The sequence below is a fragment of the Talpa europaea genome (assembly GCF_964194135.1).
Source record: "Talpa europaea genome assembly, chromosome: 1".
NCBI classification, from domain to species: Eukaryota; Metazoa; Chordata; class Mammalia; order Eulipotyphla; family Talpidae; genus Talpa; species Talpa europaea.
In genome coordinates, this window is record NC_140073.1 from 79,236,142 (window position 1) to 79,257,688 (window position 21,547).

Below are 21,547 nucleotides of genomic sequence, written 5' to 3' on the forward strand. Positions count from 1 at the left end.
TTTTTAGGGTTCTGCCCAAGAGGCCGTGGGAGTTCTGCGGGCCTCTTCAAGCCTTCTTTCTTCCCAGGTGACCCACCACCACTACTCCAGCCTTGGAAGTCATCTCAAGGTTGGAAAATTAATTGGAAATAAAAAATTATCCTTCTAGAAGCACAAGAAGGTTAAGTACCCCTTTCAATAGAAAAGAACATACATTTATAGGAAAGGATCACTCCAGAAAACCTGAAATTTTAGTTTCTTCCCCCAAAAATCCCTGCAGGGGTGATATGACTGTCCAGTATGTCCAGAATGGACCATGCTCAATGTTCAGCCCTGGAGTTGAGTAGAATACATACATTCTGCACCTTCCGCTGTTTCCCAGGGAACTTGCCAGGTTGCACTTGGTAATTCCTTAGCTGAGCCCTTCTAAATACTCATTCAGTTAAAGCAACTGCAAAGACAGGATTGCTGGGGAGAACAGTCAAGCATGTAGCCATAGCCAGTTCGGCTGTATCCTTCACTCTCAGGGCCTGGCCGTGTGGGTGTTCATCAGCATGGGAGCAGAAGAAAATGGTGCTCAGGGGCCATTATCCTTTGTCACTTGATGTGCCTCTGGGTTCTGGAACCATTTCAGAATTGGCTCCTTGATGTGGGTGGGGAGTTCTCACATATCACCATGCCAGGACTTGGACCCTGCCCATCAATAACCTCCAGTACCCCAGCAGTGTGAAATAGCCGGAGGTGAGGTTATACAGTGAGGCATTTCTATGAGATGTTGCGTTTTGGACCCAGGAATCATTGGTGCCAATGAACTGCAGCAAGTCCCCTTTGTCACAGGCACGCTCAGCTGTGAATGCTAGGAGGACTTTGAGAGTGTGTTTTTGCTGCCATCTATTGTCTGCCTGGGGAAACATGTGGTTTGCTGGTGGGAGAGGAAAGCAGCCTTGCCCATTTGAGGACTCAGCAGACCCTTCTCCCCCTTTGAGGGGAAAATAACCAAGACGTCAGTGTCCCAGGTGAAAACCCCATTATGAAAACCTGTGTTTACTGACCTGCCATCATTTTAAAGCCACTCCATTTGAACTGTAATCAAACCGCCAAGTGACCTTTCTGTCCCTCCACCCAGCATCACTGAAAGGCCCTGTTGTTCCTTTAGTTCAATGAAGAAACCTTCTGTTTAGTTAAGCAAGTGTTTTTCCAGTCGTGTCTCCTGGTGAGTTACAGAAAGATTATTGTTGGGTCTTGGGTTTTGTTGTTGTTTGTATTCTGTTAATACCTCTGCCTCCCTACCCCCTCAGCTGTACACCCCTTCAACACTTATTTCTTAACATTTTTAGCAAAGGAAAACATAATGATTTGAGCAGCTTCACTAGCCCCAAGAGGGAGGTTCCTGATCATGTTTTTTAGATCGTGATGTAAGCTGACTTCTCTTTGCCCCACCTCACAGGGCCTGCGAGTCTTCCAGGGGCCCTCAGGTCTCCCTGCAGGAATGGAGCACAGAATAGCCCCCAAGTGCCAGGAATGCCAGTGCTCGTTGATGTGTTCACATGTGATGTGCTTTTCTTACAGCTGTTTGTTGGACTTGGGTTCCCCTACGAGGGCCCAGCTCCCTTGGAGGCCATTGCAAATGGATGTGCTTTTCTGAATCCCAAGTTCAACCCACCCAAAAGCAGCAAAAACACAGACTTTTTCATTGGCAAGCCAACTCTGAGAGAGGTAAGGAGTCATAAAATCATTTTGCTTGCAATAATATGAATAATAGCTGTTGAGTGCTGGGAGTGCATTTAAGCCTCATGGCCTTGGATAGCAGTTATTATCAACATCATTTGATGTAGTTGAGTGGAAGTATGGGTGGAGGGAGGAATGTGCAGGGCTGCTTAGAGAGAGAAAGGATTTGATTACATTCCCCAAATGGGTAGTAGCCATGATAGTTTGAATCTATTTCTATCCTTAAAGTGTGAGATCTTTTCACTTTACCCCAACTCTATCTTAATTCAAACAAACATTGCCAGTCTTCTAATTAGCTGAACTCTGATATTCTGAATGTTCAGAGTTTATGGAATAATGTCATCACCTACTTAACAGGTATGGGCAATAAAAAGTGGGTCGTGGGCTCCATAAAGAACTCTCAGCCATGAGAGAGAAGGTATAATACAGATGACTAAAGTGATGTGCCTGTTATAGCAAACCATCAGCAGGTGCCATCCTGAGAGGTAATCCTGCCATGGCTCAAGCAATTTGTCAAAGCCTTATTTGAATTGCCTTCAGGATCCTCTTGAAATCTATAGTGTGTGATGAATCACCATTGGAGGCAGTTAGATTCATTTGGGGTAATAAACAGAAGCCATTTAGAGAATGTGCATGACCACGCTGAATGCTTCTGTGTCCAGACAGAAGCAAGTGTATGCGTGAAACCATAGGCTGATTTTACTGTTGTTTCTGTGTAGTCGATGAGTGGGTTGTGGGTGAGGAGGAAGCCTATACATTTTGGCGTCGTCACAGTGCCCTCATCACAGGGCTTCTGCCAGGGGTGACAGTGCTGTGACTAGCAGCACTACAGCAACAGTTTTTAAGGTATCTACGAACTAGTCAGAGATCTTACCAGTTCACAGGGTTGATTATTTTGAGAGATCTTTTCTTTGATCCTCCCTGTCATTGGAGAAATGGCCAAAGGAGATGAAGAATATCAGCAAAGTCCATAGATTATCTTCAAAAAGATGGCCTGTAGCCCAGATAAACTCTGACACGGGGAGATGTCTGTGTGTATGTGTGCACGTGCTTCCTTGCTGGCTGGCTTTTTCTTTCTGCTAATATAATCAATTTGAATCCTTCATTTTGGGGAATGGTTTCTTCTTCTTTTTTTTTTTAAGATTTATTTATACAAGAGCTGGGGTACAGGCCAGAGATGTTAGGGGCTGACAGGATTCACCAGAGACAGAGCGAGGGACAGAACAGGCAGATTGACCAAAGGACACTGCTGAGAGGAGCAGTGGGCGAGTCAGGTGAGGTCTGCTGCACCATTTGGGTTGCTCCCTGGCCAGCCTGGGATGGAACTCGTGCTGCAGAGACTGCGGATTGCTTCATAGTGCGGTGCTTAACCCCTTGCACCACCAGGGAGGCCCCTGGTTTCTTCTTTGGAGGTGACTCCTCAGCCATACTTCATGCACGCCTGTGTGTCAGGTGCTGTGGGAGGTGCCAGAGAACAGAGATCAGAAATGTTAATTCTGGCACTGAAGAGCTTGTTTAGTATATGACTCTTTGAAACTTTGGAGTTTAGCGTAGAAAATACAGGTTAATACATCATCCCTGCATTTAAATTTAGATGTAGGAGATCACTGAAGTTCTCCTTCTGTCCAAATTGTATAGTTATTTGTAATTTTCCATGTTTTTCTTTTTTTGTCATAAAATATAAAACTGTTCTACCCATTTTTAAATGTACAGTTCACTGGCATTAAGTGCAGTCACCATGTTTTGCAACCATCATCACTATTTCCAGAACTTGCTCATCGTGCACAGCAGAAGTGCTTCTGTTTAAGCAGTAATTCCCCATCCCTCCCCCACCTCTCCATAGCCCCAGAGAAACCACTATAAATAGATCTGTTCTAGATAACCAAATGTAAGTAGAATCAAACAGCACTTGCACTTTGTGGCTGGTTACTAAGTATAATGTGTTCAAGGTTCCTTCATGTAGAGCATGTGTGTCAGAATCTCATTTCTTATGCTGAATAATATTCCATTTTATGGCTATGCCACATTTTATGTATTCGGTTAATGGATGCTTGGGTAGTTTCCATTTTTGATCTGTTACAAATAATGAGGCTGTGAACATTGAGTTCTTGCTTTTAGTTCTTTGAGGTATATACCTACAAGTAGAATTGTTGGGGTTTACTTTCTGTCTCTTTAGAAATAACTTTAGTCTTATAGAAAAGTTGCAAAAATAGTACAGAGTTGGGTATATCTATCCTTCACACAGCTTCCTTTGATGTTATATATTATAATGCCACAGGGCAATTATTATGGACAAGAAAGTATCACCAGGACCATGGTACTATCTAAACATCAGACACACCACTAATACCCTCTTTTGTTCCAGAATCTAATACAGGATCCCATTTTGCATTCAATTGCCACTGTCTCCTCTAATCTATGACAATCATTCCATCTTTCATTGTCATTCATAGCCTTGACACTTTAAAAGAGTATTGTTCAGGGTTTTTTTCCTATATATTATCCCTCAATTTAAATGTTTGATCTCTCATAATTAGTTTTTGGCAAGAATATTACAGATGTGATATAGCCTTCTGTGGGTATTATGTCAGGGGATGGATGATATCACTGTGTTTTGTGACTGGTAATAGTAACTTTGATGACTTGATTAAGACAGTAGGTTTAAGTGCTGCATTTCTCCACTGCTATAACAGTTGCTAGTCCTCTGAGTATGTTGAAGTTGGGAAAAAAAAAAAGGGGAGCCGGCTTAACCTCCAGAGCAAGGGATTCTGCCATCCCAACCCAATTCATCATTTTATTATTAGATCTTTCACATCTACCTGCTTACATACGTAATTTCAAAAGAGGTGATTCCCTACCCCTAAGAGAAAGGGTAAATAAAAGCAAAATACTTTCCAGTAAGGTAACATATGTCCCAGTATATGTGCAATTGCTATTTTCCCTTATATCAAGGGAAATTCTTTGAGACTATGCAAATATCCTGTCTCAAACTTTTGCCAACTTATCAGTGGATCTTGCCTGCAACTGTTATTACTGTTATGTTCTAATGATGATTTTCTGTTTCCTCTTCATGATTTTTTTTTTTTTTTGAAAGAAACCCATCTCTTACTGGAATTACTGCATACAAATTTTTGGGAAAAGGTTAATGGTTATGATTAGAGTACCTTGGCAACTGACACCTTATTACTGATAATTTTAAAGATTAAGATGACACCTTGCTACAACCCAATTTTGGTTTTGTGGGGTTTCTTTTATTTGAAGTAACATTGATCTACATCACCAATGTTTGAGGAGTTACAGGTTCACACCACTTCAAATGTATTTTATCACATCGCACACACCACCAAAATGCTTTTTCCTTAAGGCACTTTCTTTTTAACTGAAGTACATTGCATAATAGCGTATATAAGTTTTAGGTGTTGATCGCTGAGAATTAGCATGTGTATATACTACATTTAGCTAACTGCTGAACGTCCAATTCTATCCATCATTCCATTGCCCCCTTTGTTGGAATTTTTAAATACATTCTATTTCCCAGTCAATGATATAATTTTACATAGATCAGAACAGCCGGTATGAAATTATTGAGAAAAGTATGTTCATTGTTTCCTAGATGATGTTTACTGGATGATGGTCATCATCTAGTCATTGGCTTTTATTGAGATCATAGAGTTTCTATTCTTCATGGCATAAAAAGAGAAGATGCATTGGAGTTGCCACTTAGGCCCCTCCTGTCCCTTCAGATGAGTTCACCAAAGTGTAAATGAGACTCTAGTTAGAATGGCAAGTGACCTCACACAGATGACTCCATCAGTCCTAGGCTCCCACAGGAGGGCCAGGATACTGAAGGTCAGTGGACAGATGTTCATTGTGTATCCACAGGCTCCCTAGTGCTACTTGCTGCATCAGGGGAACTGATCACAACATATTTCCTGCTTTCCAGAAGCTCAGAATTTTATATGAAAGGGTGATAAAACATGCATAATAAAAGGAAATGCATAAAGAAGTAGCTAAGTGAATTAAGGAGGGTAAGTTAGCTTGGAGCTCTGCCAGGTGGAAAATGTGCTGGGTTAGCTGAGAAGAGGGTGGGATGGGTGAAAGAGGTGTGTGCTTTACAGGAAGAGGAGGAGAGGTGTGAAGGTTGATAAGTGATAGAGAAACTCCTCAAAGGTCAGTTTGCTTTGTGCTGGAGGGCAGGATCCACTGACGTCCATCTTTTCTGCTGGAGACGATGCACAGAGCAGGCTGGAAGCCATAACATCAAGTGGCTCTAGGAAAAAGCTCATGAACTGGGCCTCACAGTCACGTGGGCCACCCCATTCTCTCTTTGAGCTCACTAAAGTTACTAAATCCCCCTAACCAAAGATGCTTTTAATCAGAAAAGAGCTGTCTAGAGACTTCTAAGCATCAGCAATCCCCCTCAAAATTGTCTCTTTTTCCTTTCAGCAAATGGAAAAATTTTTTTTTTTCCCTGGATGTTGTTTGGTAGCTAAGGTCAATATTATTTTTTTTATTTAATTATTTTATTTTATATAATTCTTACATCATTTCTCATTTTTGCACAATGTATGCATTTTCATTTTGGTTATATTCCCCATACAATTGCACCCACCCCTTATTTTGACTCTAGTCCTTCCTTTCCCCGCTCCTCCCCAACCCCCACCCCCTGCGTAGTGTGTCTCTGGTTTATAGTTGCTTGTTGATTTTGATTTTTACTTTGTATTGATTAGTCTTTTTCCTGGTCCCTTATTTAGGTTTTCTAAATTCCTGCTATGAGTGAGACCATCCGGTATTTTTCTTTTTCTTTCTGGCTTATTTCTCTGAGCATGATCCCTTCTAGCTCCATCCATGTTGCTGCAAACTGCATTTGTTTATCTTTTTTGATTGCTGAGTAATGTTCCATTGTGTATATGTACCACATCTTCTTAATCCAGTCATCTGTTTTTGGGCATTTGGGTTGTTTCCATAGCTTAGCTATTGTAAACAGAGCTGCTATAAACATAGACATGCAGGTGCCCTTTGGAATTACTGTTTCTGTGTCCTTTGGGTAAATACCTAGGAGTGGAATTGCTGGATCATATGGAAGCTCTATGTTTAGTAGGTCAAGAAATCTCCACACAGCTCTTCATAGTGGTTGGACCAGTTTGGTCCAAATGGAAAATTTTAGTCAAAGTCTATGTAATTACAAAGATTTATTTTTTAGCCAATCAGGTCTTTCCTGTTAAGCAACAATAGATCCATAGAATGTGCATATATATCCCTTCTAAAGAGTCTCATTGGAAGAGAAGAAAAAGTATAGATTTTAAAATACGATTTAGTTTTGGTTTTGTTTTTGCACTGGACCAATTTTTAGAACTACAGTGTACTCAGAAGGAGAAGTTCCCTAATACTTTTGAGTAATATGGTCGGTTCAAGTTGTACTTTAATGTAATATAAACTGCATTTTTATCTTTATATTGGGAAATATATTAATAGATTCTAGATCATTATTTTGACATTTTGTAAACCATTAGAAATTTTTAGCTTTTCTAGTTTTAAGGGTTTCTTTCCATAATGAGAACTCATGTTCCCCTTCGAGATTTAATAGCTGCTAGAAGTAATGTCTCATATTTAATAAGACTTCCATTACTTTTACAAACTATACTCCAGTAAATTTACTGATTGATATACAATGAAGTAGCTCAGATTAGGCGGTTCTCAATAAATTAACAAGAAAGAACATAACACTCACAGGGGGAATAATGAATCACAAAATGTCTGTCTCGTAAAATTAAGTAACCTCACAAAATGTGAATGAATAAAATGATAATGGCTCAGCATTTTGTATTTTCTAAGTGCCTACAGCAACCTTGTAAATAAGTAGGACCTTCTAAGGGAAGGGGAGAGAGACTGCTAATATATAAATAGTGATATTGATGGCAACCTTAATTGACCCTGATTCCACTGGAAGAATTAGCTAGTTCACCAATTCATAAAAAGAAAATGCTATATACACCATTCTGCCTACCTTCAGAAAAAAAATCTGACAGACATACATTCAGGATTGGAAATTTCTTTAGATTGGTAAATTTTAGAGAGTGATTAAGAGGCATGTGTTTATATTGGGCCTCTTTTGGCCTTTACCTAAAGAACTCAATAGCATCCTTTAAAATTGTCACTTTCTAAACTAATAAGTTGTTGAAAGATGTTGATTTGAATTTGCTCTGCTACTTCCAGACTCTATAGTCTTGAGGAATTGTGAACTCCTCTAAACCTCCAAATCCTCATTCATACACAGGAAACCTGTCATCTATATGCATTTAATGAGCATAGTGCCTGGCTCAGCTAGAGGCTTCAATATGTGTTGAATCTAAAATATCTGCTGAGAGGGGAAAAAATTGGATGGTTCTCCAGCCCCAAGAGTGAGTGGGCATCCGAGGTCCCATCACTGGCCAGAGGACTAAGCACAGAAAATGAGCATATATCAGAAGAACAGGGACTGAGCCAGACCATCAAGGTGCGGGGCTCTGGCCCAGGAGGCAGGCACCAAATCTAGGACACCTGCAGCCTCGCATCAGATGCTAGCAGAGACTCACTGCTGAGGCCCCATAACGTCTGCTCTCGGCTTCCCAGCCTGAGAAGTGCTCGCACACCATTGATGTGGTAGGCTGTGAAGAATAGGGCTTAGAGCGAGATAGCGGGGTACCTGTGAAATCACCCGGTCCTCGGAGTATGTTGGAGTTGGAAAAAATAGAGAGCCAGCTTAGCCACTAAAGCAAGGGTCTGAATCCTCCCAACTAACACATCCTTTTATTACCCTCTACTGAGCATCTACCTGTTTATGCACATGATTTCAAAAGAGGATGATTCCCTAACCCTAGTAGTAAAGGGGATATAAAAGCAAAATAATTTATAATAAGGTAACACATGTCTCAGTATATGTGCAGCTCAAACCATAAACCACACCCAAGAACTAACTAGAAGACATCATGATGTCTCTTTCCTCCTTGTAATGAACAAGTTTGTATTTAAGAGCAGTAAAACATTCAGCTTAATTTGACCAGCCCATTTAGCTTATAATTGACATTATCAAAGAGGGGCTAAATGTGAAAGTACCTATACTTATGCACACATGTATTTGGATACACCCATGAATCCATTAATTGGATAGCTGCAGATACCGATGTGGGGATGTGGTGCTAGAGACACATCATCTGAGGGATAGTGACTTTGCTGCCACTTTGTTCCTAAAGTGGTAATAGTGATGTGCCAAATAAAACAATTCAAGTGTCCCTTGATTTACACAGTAATAATGTTCCTGGGAAGGTCAGTGTGTATTACAAGTGTGCTGAAGAGTTAGATTCTCTGAGCCTACACAGAAGCCCAGAAAGGCATCTGGAAGCTGTCTGGGCACTGAACAGCTGGATGCTGTGCAGGACTGCCATGCATGTGTCTGCCATCCCTGGCCCCCACCACGGGATAAGAGCAGCCGCCCCCATCCTTTTGAAAACTGGGAACGTTCTCACAAATGTCCAGAATGTCCCCGTCATACCATGACCTTGACGGCATATGGGGATAAAGGAAGAAACAAGCTTATAGAGTAAAATTAGCTGTCCTGGAAAATGGAGTCTCAAAAACTAAAAACTACCAGTATTTATACTACATTTCTTTGACTACCTTTGGATCTGAAAATGAAACCTCCTTTACAACGAAAACTTTTCCTTGCTTGTCTGATTGCAAATTGTCTTTATAAATGTCAAGGCGCCAATGTTAGGCTAACGATTATTCTGAAAGCTCTGTTTTACTGGTAATGTTTTTTTTTCTCTGTCCCCCTTTATGTCTTCCTATGAGTTTAAAACCTGTAAAGATTTTACTCTAATTTTCCTGTGTTTCTCTCTATCTTAACCAATATTTTTTAACAAATAATAGTTTAATCAAGGTGATTTTCAGGACTGGGATATGGGCAAGAGTAAATGCTCATTGTGACTTCGGGGTTGCAGCCAGCTGTCATGGCCTCCACATCACCCGGATATGACACTATAGCTCTTCTTTTCAAGGGAGACTCGAGCCATCATTATTATCTGCTCATGGGCACTTAGGAGGTTTGGATCAAGGAGAAGGCAAAAATGTCTTGTTACCTTCGTAATTACCACTTGTACCTTAAAAAGCATAGTGTTTCATCTAGCACAGTCTTTTTTTTTTTTAATTAAAAAAAGCCGTGTTTGTGAGATTGAGGTGTTGTGTTTTTTCTTCTCAGCTGACATCCCAGCATCCTTATGCTGAAGTTTTCATCGGCCGACCACATGTTTGGACTGTTGACCTCAACAACCAGGAAGAAGTAGAAGATGCCGTGAAAGCGATTTTAAGTCAAAAGGTGGTTACTTTTATTCCAGCTTTCCCCATTTGTAATGTGAACTGGAATTTTCAGGAAGCATCTCAGGCCCCGTGTTTGACTAATTAGAATGTGTCCATACTGTTTTAATTCTGGAATTAGAAAATGGCCAACCTGTTGGATTTGACTTGGGGATTTCATGGATGTTCTGTGAAATGGAAACAGAGCTAGTGTGCAGATGTGTCTGCTGATTCCACAGACCCTCTGGCATGACCCTGCGGGCCCAGACATAGGAAGAAGAGTTTGAATTATACTTGCTTCTGTCACTTAGTGATGTATCACTCGCCAAGATCAAAGAAAATGGGTCTGCTCTCCTCCAAAAAAGTGAGAAAGTATTAAGGAAATACTGAGAAAAAATTTTTACAGCATCTTTTTTTTTTTTTTTTTTTTTTTTTTTACCTAAACACTTTATAGAATTTTGTGTGAGTGACATCTCTGTAAGGGATGCTTATTTCCATAAATGTAGTTAAGGCTAATAACTCCCTTTTTGTAGGATGCTTACACCCCTGGGGACAGCTTAAGTTAATTCTGTCTCCCAACACCGGAACTGCCTTCAGCTCAATTTAGTGCTCCCTGCTCCCTAGCAGAACACTTTTTTTACACTCTTGAAGTTTGTTACGAAAAGCAATATAGTTGTGGTCGGAAGGGCAGGCTGGGGTCTGACAGCTTTCGGTTTCAGCTCTCTTACTAGCAGCATCCCCTCAGGCAGTTACTCAGCCTCCGTGCCTCAGTTTCCTTTTTTCTCATATATTCCGCTAGTCTCTGCTTAACAGAGCACTTGTGAGGATTCAGTGACATACTGAATATAAAGTGCTTAGGTACAGTGTCTTCTGCGTAGTGCCTAGTCAATATTAGCAATATATATTATTTTTGTTTTTAATAGTCTGGTTTTCCATTATAAGCATCATGAGGGCAGGAAAATATATCTGTCTCACTGCTGTACTTTCAGTAACTAGCATAGTGATTTACCTAACAGATGGATGGGAAACACGGAGGCGGGAATAGATGTTTGCAAGTGAGCAGAATATAAAATAGTATGTTCAGGGCTTATAACAACATACAAAAGATTAAGGAGTGGCAGGGGGGGAAGACTCTGGAGAATGCAGCATTGACTTAAGTCTTAAAGGGTGAGTGGGAATCTGCAAAACTTAACTGAGAAGCGGGGCCAGGAGGGCATGCGCTGATGGCACAGTGTGAGTAAAGGGGAAGAGGCTGGGGAGGAATAACAAGGGGGCCCATGTTAAAAGCCCTCTTTCCTTTTCCTATGGGAGATAAATTGTGTTCCGATTTTAGCTTATCAGGAACATCTGCAGGGGAACGAGCACTCCCACATACTGTGCATGTCCTGCCCCATTTTTGGAGATTCTGGCAGAGCTTTGGCGTATTCGCTCAGAGCTGCCATTAATAACGTCTGAATCCCAGTCTGAACAGTTTCAGGCAGAAGTACCCTAGACCTCTGGTGACCACGCTAGGAGAAGTACTGAGCCTGGCATCACACGGCTGACCCAACATATCTGTGGCACCCCCAAAACTTCACCCCCCAGAGTCATTGCTGTGGAGAGCAAAGATTCTTTTTTAGCTGCCTTAACAGAACCACAGGTGTGGGGACTTAAACAACACAAATTCACTCTGTCAGTTTTAGAAACTGGAAGTACAATGTTAAGATGTTGCTGAGGCCACGCTCCCTCTGAAGCCTCTGGTGGAGGAGTCTCTCTTGATCTTCCACCTTCTTGTGGCCCCAGTTGTTCCTTGACTGTAAACCGCTGCACTTTGTTCTCTGCCTCTAGTCTGCCTGTGTATGTGTCTGTCTCTTTGTTGCTTAAAGAGACAGCAGACATGTAAGATTAAGGCAAACCTTAATGCAGGTGACTTCACCTTAGCATGATTAACTCTGCAAACATCCTGTTCCAAATTAGGTGACATTCACAGTTACAGGGTATTAGAACTTTAACATATCTTTTGGGGACACAGTTCAGCCCACAACACTTAAGAGTATATCCCCTTAAAGAGGACTGATTTCAAAGCTAATGTAGAAGCAGAAAATCTTGGATCCTGAAGTCCAAAAGTTTTTAGGTAAATAAATCCCTTTTAGGTAGATCCCTCTTATCAAATAGAGGTCTAATGAAATGCCTGATACATAAGCCCTGAGGGTGGGACTCTGGGTTCTGTCTGCTTCCTCTTATATGAGGTGGTGGTTTTCATGCCACTGAAACTTTAGCACTGTAAATTTAAAACCCTGATCAACCTTTTCCACCCTTATTCCAAAAACTATTTAAGGCCACTTTTAAAAAATGTGATTATAATAGTATATGATATCTGGAATGACCTTTTTTTCACCTCTAGAATCTATGGATACATCTTTCTAAGTGGTACTTAAGCCTCTATAGTTCTGTGAGATTGGAACTGTTATTCTTATTTTATAGATAAGAAAACTGAAACTTAAAGAAATTACCCAAGATCAGGCAACCAGTAAGTAGTGGAACCTACATTGAAAAGCAGGTCTTCGGACCTATAAAGATGTTTAAAAAGAAAAATCGTATAATAAAGGAGAGTTAAGAGTAGGAAAGAGAGGCAGAGTAAGCAGTGAGATTAATACAAAAACTATTAAATCCCTATACTATTAGAAGAGCATCAGAAATTTGGTGCCAAATTCTCTCATTTAATTACAACATTTTGAGTTACATGACCAAAAAGCAACCCATAGCCCATCAGTAAGAAAGGAAAGCCAATCAGTCCAGACCTAGAGGTGGACCAGATGTTAGAATGACCAAACAGCAACCTTAACATGTTAAGAAAAATTAAAAGATTTGGCAATAAAGGTAGTCAACAAATGTGAAAAGATGGAGAACTTCAGCAGAGAGATAGATGGCTTTTGAGAAACAGCCAAATGAAGGACTCTTTCAATGGACTGACCAGCAGACTGTACGAGACAGGGAATTTTCAGTGAACTTGAGGACTTGTCAATAAAAATTAGCCAAATTGAAACATAAAGAGGAAAAACAATGAAATTTTTAAAAAAGCATTTGAGATTTGTGGAACAGTATGAGCCCAACTTATGTGTAATTAGAATCTCAGGGGAAGAGAAAATGGCCAGAGAACATAATTGACAAGATAATGGCTAACAATTGTCTAATATTTATGAATGGCAAAAATCTGTAGCTCTTGGGAGCTCAGTGAACACCCAGCAGGATAAATATGAAAAAGAGCACATTCAGATACATCATAACCAAACTACTGAAGACAAAAGATAAGGAAAAAGTTCTTAAGACTAGCCAGAAAAGAAAATGTTCTTGCATCGAGGGAAAGAATAATATAAAAGATCCCCAACTTGTCTTTAGTAATAACAGAGACCATAAAAGGTTTTGCAGGAGCCAAAATGTGTAAGCCTTTAAACAAGCCTTGATAAGGATTCTATATTGTATCTAAGTATGATGGGTAGTGTTGAGCGGAGGAATGACATGACCTAGTAAATTGAGGAGCCCGGTGTCCCAGTCTTCTGGCACCTGCTAAGATGTTCTCACTGAATGATGCCTCTGCAGGTGGGATCATGGAGCGGTAGCTAATCTTTGAGAGCAATTCCCTACAGGAATAATGTAGAAAAATGGAAATTCCATAAGAAGGGAGGTAAAGTGGAGACCGGAAGAAAATGGAAGTTTTCCAAAGCCTACAGCAACTCCACAATGCAGCCTGCAGGTTTCTTCCTGTGGCCATGCAAGTGACACAGTCCTTTTTTCACAAAAATTAGACAAGAACACGCCCCACTTTTCCATGACTGATTCCACTTTCTCAGTGACTGGATGTGGGTTGAGCATTCTTTTCATTAAATACCCCAAGGGACTTTGACTACTCCCGGAAGGACTGCCATGCTGACAACTGTCACAAGCCCCCAATCTGCACACGGGGACATGCCCAGTACTCTTAATCCTTGCATTCAGGGTGTGGAAACTTCCATACAGAGGGCCTTGCTCCTGTCCACAGCAGGATGAATGGTGGCGCTCACTAACAGACATGGTTTAAGAATATAATTTCCTTTATTTGGGTTTCCTTTATAGGAAAATTGTTTGGCGTCATATCCTTTAGAACAGTGAGGTGGGCACAAAGCAATTAATGAGTCATCATCTCTTTGATTAAACTGGATTTGGTTGGTAAGAGAACAGAGGAAGAGCCATTCTTCAATATTTATTGCTTTGAGCCCTTTAGTTTACTTCCATTTCTAATGGATGCTCTTAGGAATACATTGCAGGAATGACCCTCCAGAAATCTCTTTCCTTCCCACCACATAACTGGATCTGTTGATCTCATCCCAGCTGACCACTAATGTTTGTTTATTTCACTCTAGAATTTTTTTTGTTCCTTTATAAATGAGTCCAATATGCCAAGTCTTCTTTTATAAACTTCGGGGAGGAACCGTATCTCTAGGACAGTTATAGAAAACTTGTGTACTCACCCATAGTTGAGTATATAAATATCCTTTAAAGAAAAGGAAAATTTTGCACTTGGTGGGAAGGGCTATGATTGGGTCAGAGATGGCATAGCAAGTGTAAAACTTAAGAAGGAGCAAGTTTAGAACATAGAAGTCAGTTTTTCCAAGGTATTCTGAACTCTTCAGAGATAAACTCTCTAGGAACAGAATGATCTCTGTTCCAGCAGAATAGTTGTGCCCTGATATTACAAAGCAGGCATTTCCATCTCTTTTTTATTCGGATGGATGTGGAAATGGATGTCTGAGTTGTGACCTCTGTGATGCCCACCTGGTATTGCACATTGGAAGCTAGATTATGACATTAAAAATGTTAAAGAAAATTTAAAACGCAATGTATAAATACACGAACACATGAGAGCAAATCCCTGATACCAACTGCTTGGTGCCCACAGAAAGATCTCTTTTCTGTTGATTGTCCCATTGTTATCAGGCCTCAACTCAGATGTTTCTATCCTATAAACTTAAGCTAGTCAAGTACAGATTTAAGAGCAAGATAATGAAGATTCCCTCCATCCTATGGCTGGTAGGTGCCCTGGGGCTCTCTGAAATTCTAATAGACTTGGCTTTCTCCCAAGCAAGACTTCTATTTCAAATTGGTAATGCTAGCTGACTGCTCCTGAAAGTGCTGGGTTCATACTGTTGGCACAAGAACTGTGCCAGTAGCTTCCCCTTAACTCAGCTGTCACAATATTAATCAGATTGTTTCCCCTATCCCACAAAAGCACCTTCTCAAACTTCCTGCTACCCACAAATAAAGTCTAGGCTCCTCAGCATAGAAACGTCAAGGCATTTAGGAAAAGCCATTGAGTCTTATCTCACAGCCTCCACAGTCCTGATCTCCACTCTCCTGACATTCTATTTCATGACTTTTTTCCACTGTTTGCTCCACCTGGAACATCTCCCACCTCTTGACCCTCCTCAGTCTTAGCTGGCCTTAAAAGCCCAGCATGAACAGCAGTTGACTTGGGCCTTCTAGCCTCCCAAGATCCTCTGGCTGAATCCTTTGTGGCAGTTTCTATTTCTGTTTTTGCTTTACACTTTGAGTGTGTGCAAACCTCACCTATTAACACACACCAGTACTTTTACCACTGTCATGGATTCCTCATCCTGGGCTGTCTGAGAGCAGTGGGTATACTTTCATTCAGCACATGATGGCTAAGTCCCTGTGTGCCCCATGTCACTCACCAAGATACAAAGACAGCTGTGAAGCCTGCACAGGGAGATTTCCTCTAAAAGTGATATTTCCACCTTTTGTTGCATATTTACTGTGTGCTAGACACCGCACTATTCACTTCACCTTTTGTCCACATAAACTTTACCACAGCTAAAAGATGCGAGTTTTGCTTCCTGCTATTTTACACATGATCTTGAGACTCAGACATGGTAGATAGGTTGCTCAAGGTACTACAACTAGCAAGGAGCATGATGAGGTGGTGAATCCAGGTTTATTGACTTCCAGCTTCAAGTCTTAGCCCCCCAATGGGCTGCCTGCAGGTGTTAGCATCTGCGCATGAGTGCACCAGTGAGGACTAGTGTCACATGTCCTGTGGCCCCCTCTTTCATGATACTATCTTCTGTCTTTTCAGATTGAGCCATACATGCCATATGAATTTACATGTGAGGGAATGCTGCAAAGAATCAATGCCTTCATTGAAAAACAGGTAAGGCTCAGCGGAGGTCTCTGTCTTTGCTGTGTGTACACCCCGTTACCTGAGAGGCTGTTGTAAACACTTAGGAGCTTGCTATATTTCTGTGGTTATTGTTCTGCTTTGGAAGACTCCAGAAACTGGATAATGGCTTGTAGGAATTCTAAAGCATGCACTGTCATGGACACTCGAGAGAGTCAGTCTGTTCTTGAGGTAATAATGTTCTTTTTTGACATACATATAGAACTAGAGATATAGAGATTTTTTTAATGAAGTACCCTTATTTTACGTCATTTTTGATAGCATAAGACTTCTCCCCTCAGGGGTGGTCTCTGTAGCTCTCCCATCACCAAAGCACCCATAGTGGTAAGAATGTTCTATGTTGGAGAAAGGTCAAATGGAAATTATAGTGAGAGACTGGGAAGTCAAGGTAAAAATCTCCTTGACATCAGCATCCTGTCTGTGCTCTGAATGAGTTCTGAGGGGTGTCACAAAGACCAGGGCAGGGATGGGGACAGAGAGATGACACTGTCTTCCTGCCTGATCTTCATTTCCCACCCCAAGGAAAGGCAAGGACTGAAACCAGTGGTTTCTAAGCAGTCCTTTAATATATGTTCAATAATTCCAAATATGTTAGGATTTTTTAATGGTTTTCAAACATCTTTTAAACAAGACCCCTTTTCAAATGAAACTTTACATGAAACCTAAGAATATATAGTGATAAAAGCAGAACTTCTGTTCCAAAGCCAGGGAGGGTTCCAAGAGCCCAAGACCACCAACAGAGTTTGGAAATTATGACTTGGGTTCATGGAAGTAAAGGTCAAGAGCATCACTGCCATCATTTTATAACACTGTAATTCCTTAGGCTTCAAAAGCAGCACATTGCTAGGAATAGACACAGAACCCCTGTGGGTAAGGGACTATGAACTCCTTGACCAGATTCCAACATAAGGGGCTCCTCTTATTGGGCAAAGCACAGTGTCTTGGGGTGATCAAGAGATCTTTACACAATAGGAGATGGGAATTTTATAGGCTGAAAATAGAAATGGTATGCTGAAGTGTTAAGGAGGCGTACAGTATAGGTTCAAGATAGATTTCAAGGAGATTTGAGGTAATTGACTGTGAGCAGTGGCGTCTGGGTACTGCTGTGGGAGGGGGCGAGTTCAAGGGCCTGGGCTTTTAGGGTGGTGTGTATGATGTTCTGGTGTTGTAGCAGCAAGAGAGCATGTTCTGCTGCCCAGCCACCTAGGTTTGGTTCCCGCCACCATAAATTTCCGGTTGTGTGATGTGGGCACAACTCTTCCTCTCTGCACCTTAGTTCCTCCCCTGTAAAGTAACATACCAGAACCTCACATGGCTAGTGTGAGGCCCGATGAGTTAATATCTGTGTTTGCTTAGAACAGGGTTGGCACACTGCACACAATGAATGCAAACTGGCATAGGAGGTCCTCAAATAACATCATTTGCTCATTTTCCTCATAACATTGATGATAAAAAAAAAAAAATGAAATCCCTGCAATTGTTAAATGAAATGATATTCTTTCAGGACCTGCTTGCATTATGTTTTGCATAAAGTCTTGGTTTCCAGGAACCTATCAGTGACATTAAGATTTACTGTACTGTTGAGTAATTAATATACTATGTTAGCATATGATACAAATGGATATATTCTTATATAAGTAAACAATGATCTATTACACAGTATTACTTATCAGTAATATTACTTATCAGATAATGTGCACTTGAAGATTATCTCATTCAGTCTTTATGTGACAGCTGAATTAAGAATGACAGTATCTTCATCCTAACTCTTGCAGACATTTTTGTATAGACTTTATGCCAACATGTACCAAGTATGGCACAGTACACCATCTTGTTTAATCCTTCCTGTAATCCTGGGGGGTGGCAGTAATCACCCCATTCTCCAGATAATGGGAGCCAGGACTCGTGGTCATGAAATCAAGGTTTCATGGTTGGTCTGAGCCTGGTCCTGCACCACAGCATTTCTGGGACCTTAAATGACAGGGAGTGGTCCAGAACTTTCCTTCAGCTTTCTGTTACCTCAGGTTGCTGCCAGCTGCTCCTGAAGGTAGAGGGTGGAACTGTGGCCTCCTTTCAGGCCGGTTTTTAGAAATCACAGTTTTTGCTGCTGTCATAGGAGACTATTTGAGATCTTACTGGGATCCCTGCTGCTGTTTCTGTCTCCACTTCCTTTCCTGTCTTCACTTCTCTGGGCAAATGGTTACTCACCACCATGTGTAAAAAGATTCTTTATCAGGTTTATTTGAAGGCTGTTATTTCTGTCTTCCCTAACACTCAAGTCCCAGTCAGTCCTAATAAGTTCTTGAGGCCTGTTCTCTGTGAATCTGTTATTATTAGCTTTCCTTTCAAATAGAAAGGTCTCTTTCTCCAAACAGACCTTACAGAATTTCCATAAATCAGTGATCATACCCAGCTCATTCACCTCTGTATCCCAAGTGTCCAGCCCCTTGTCTGGCACATGAGGTGCTCAGTTGAAGGAATGGATAAATGAGTGAAAGGGTGACTGCGTGCATATCCTTTTTATCATGTCTACCAGGAACCAGGAAACTTATCTTGGGCCTTCAGGTTTGGAAGATGTGTCACTTAAATTATCCTCTGCAAAATATGCTAATAAAACTGCCCTTTTGCACTCTTTTCTAGGATAGACTTTTCTGCAGAGCTCTGCAGTTCACAGAAATTGAGAGATTTCTTTTTTGCCTGCTATTGTTTAATCATTCATCCGTTCTGTAAATATTTGTCAGCTGGAGTCTTCTGTGGACTCTCTGAGACAGGGGGAGGGGACTGGAGATGCAAAAGGGCCAGTTTCTCTCTCGGGAGCTTCTAGTCAAGTCCATGGCAAGCTGCACCATGTATGCGATGCTTTAGGGTCTCATAACTGCAAGATTGGCGAGCAGAGGCCATGGAGAGAGGGTAGGTGGAAAGCATTTTGTAGGATGAGTCCTGAAGGCAGACTTGGGAGTCTGGGTAGGATTGAATATGTCAAGATACAAAGGTACCTGGGTTAAAATAAAAGAGAGAAATTGGGGTGAATTATGGGAAGGTTAGTTATGACTAAGGAGAGGTGCTGTAGAGGAAACCTGGAGGAGACATCATAAAAAGGTGCTGAGGTTCAGCTGAAGAATTTGGACTTGATCTGGGACAACAGAAGCTAAAGAGAGGTTTTAACACCAAATGAAGGTAGGGATGCTATCAGGGTGCTGCTTCAGAAAAATAATCGTAGGAATCTTATAGCTAGGACACTTTTTTTTTTTTGAGCATTCCCCCAGTGCTGCTAAGTGTGTAATATAGGGGCCCATTTTCAGTTTATCTCAGTCCTCGGTGGAGGGTTTTATTGAATCTATAATGTCTCCCCAGCTTCAGAGGGGAGCCCAGAAGCCAAGAACCCTGTTGGCTGAGAATAAGTCTCTACCTCTAATCATTAGCACAGGGGCCCAGTATTTTAGAGCTTGGGATGTTCGTTATTTTTGCAGCTAGAATATCTTCAAAAAGCAGTGAGGCTGGAGAGAAGGGTGTTTCTGGTATGAACAGGAAAGCCTCAAGCTCCAAAGAGGTGGCGGCAGCTCTGGTTTCCCATCCCTTGAACTGTAGGAGCGCGGCGGCTCTAATTAGGTTGATCTCTGCCTTCAGAGTCCTCCGTGTGATCTTTGAGGGGAACAAGGAAGCTTTTATGTCAGAACCCTTTCAAAGCTGCCCATCGTGCTCACCCAAGGCAGCAGGAGCCAAGAAGCCAATTGACAGCAATTGAGAAGGCCCCAGGCTGCAATGTACAGTTGAGCAATTGACAGCAGGAAGCCTATCCCATACCCAGCCAGCCCAGACACAGGCACCCAATGGGGAAGGATCCTGGTTTTCGGAAAACCAATGACTTTTTCCTTCAATACCACCCCCCTCACACCGTGCTCCTTCACTAAAAATCTTGATTTGGATTTCATGCCCTTCTAAATCAGCTCTTCTAAGGAAATGCGCTCTCCCGTGATGGTGGGAGAGTTAGTATCAAGGTGAAATCCCTTGTAATCTAAGATCAAGAGCACGATTCTTCCCTAACCTGGGTGTGTCCAGGCCAGTCAAGGTTCTCATTATTCATTTCTCGGGAAAGACTTGCATCTGTGCCTTAGGACAGAGAGTAGAGTGGTTTCTGCTAAAAGTTGATTTCTAAAAACCACACATGGGCTCTTCATCCCTATTTTCAATGCTTATAAGGATACAGAGTAATTGTGTTCATGTTATTTAGCAAAGAGCTGTGTAATTCGATGTGATTGGCATTCCAGAGATACAGAGAAAGAGTTAACACCTCCAAGTGCTGATCGACTGTGGAATCAGCTTCAGCTCTCGGGAAAGCTGGTTCATCAGGGTCCATCTTGAACTCCATGGAGAGTGTTGTAGGTACCAGACAGCTGGTGAATGTGCACAGTGCAGGGTGGGCAGGAGTGGCAGAGGTGACAGGATACAGAGAAAATGGAAAAGGAATGGCAAGAGGGAGAGCATTGGCACTAGCTGGGGGAATGTTTTTCTTTGAAAAATCAGCAGCTACTGTTTCCCTGGACATCCCTGCCTCCAGAGAGCCAGGGAATGTAATGATTAAACCCTGGAGCCTGCCTGTCTGGCTCTGTCTCCACTCTCTGAGTTGGGGCAAGTTTCCTAACCTTACTGTACTATTTCCTCTTCCATAAATGAGGATAATACTTCCTACCCCATAGGTTTGGTGGAGAAATCAATAGATTAATATATACTTAGGACTAAGAGTAGTGCCTGGCACGGAGTCAGTCTTCTGAATGCCTTTGGTACCTGCTGCTGCAGAAACCCAGAAACCAACCAACCATGGTATGTTTTTGAAGCAACATCATTGAGATCTAATTGACAAACCATGAAATTCACTCCTTGAAGGGTACAATTCAGTGATTTTTAGCAAACTGAGAGAGTTGTGCAATTACCACCACTAATTGTATCACATTTTCGTCACCCCAAAAAGCTCATTTGTGCCTACTTGCACTCAGTCCTGGCTCCCTGCTCCAGCCCCAGGAAAATTCTGATCTGTTTTTTCTTACTCTGTAGATTTGCCTTTGCTGGAGATTTCTGGCACCTTTCACTCAGCATCATGTTATTGAGGGTCCTGCACCTTGTAACATGTATCTGCACCTCACTTTGTTTTAACTACAGAGTTTGGATATGCCACAGCTAATCTGTTCACCAGTTGGTGGGCACTTGGATGTTGTCACCACTTGGCTGTTGTGAAGAGCACCGCCTTAACTATTTGCATGCATGTGCGTGTACGTTTTCATTTCTTCGGCTAGACTCATA

General features: G+C 41.6%; 1 protein-coding gene across 1 annotated transcript in view; it reads left to right on the forward strand.

Annotated features, from left to right (window-relative positions):
* MGAT5 (alpha-1,6-mannosylglycoprotein 6-beta-N-acetylglucosaminyltransferase) overlaps positions 1-21,547 on the forward strand; it is a 196,558-nt gene that overhangs the window by 162,486 nt on the left and 12,525 nt on the right. Inside the window, exons 12-14 of the mRNA XM_084255260.1 lie at positions 1,549-1,695; positions 9,944-10,060; positions 16,148-16,222. Of these exons, the coding sequence (XP_084111386.1) occupies positions 1,549-1,695; positions 9,944-10,060; positions 16,148-16,222 (339 nt within the window). The remainder of the gene's footprint in view (positions 1-1,548; positions 1,696-9,943; positions 10,061-16,147; positions 16,223-21,547) is intronic.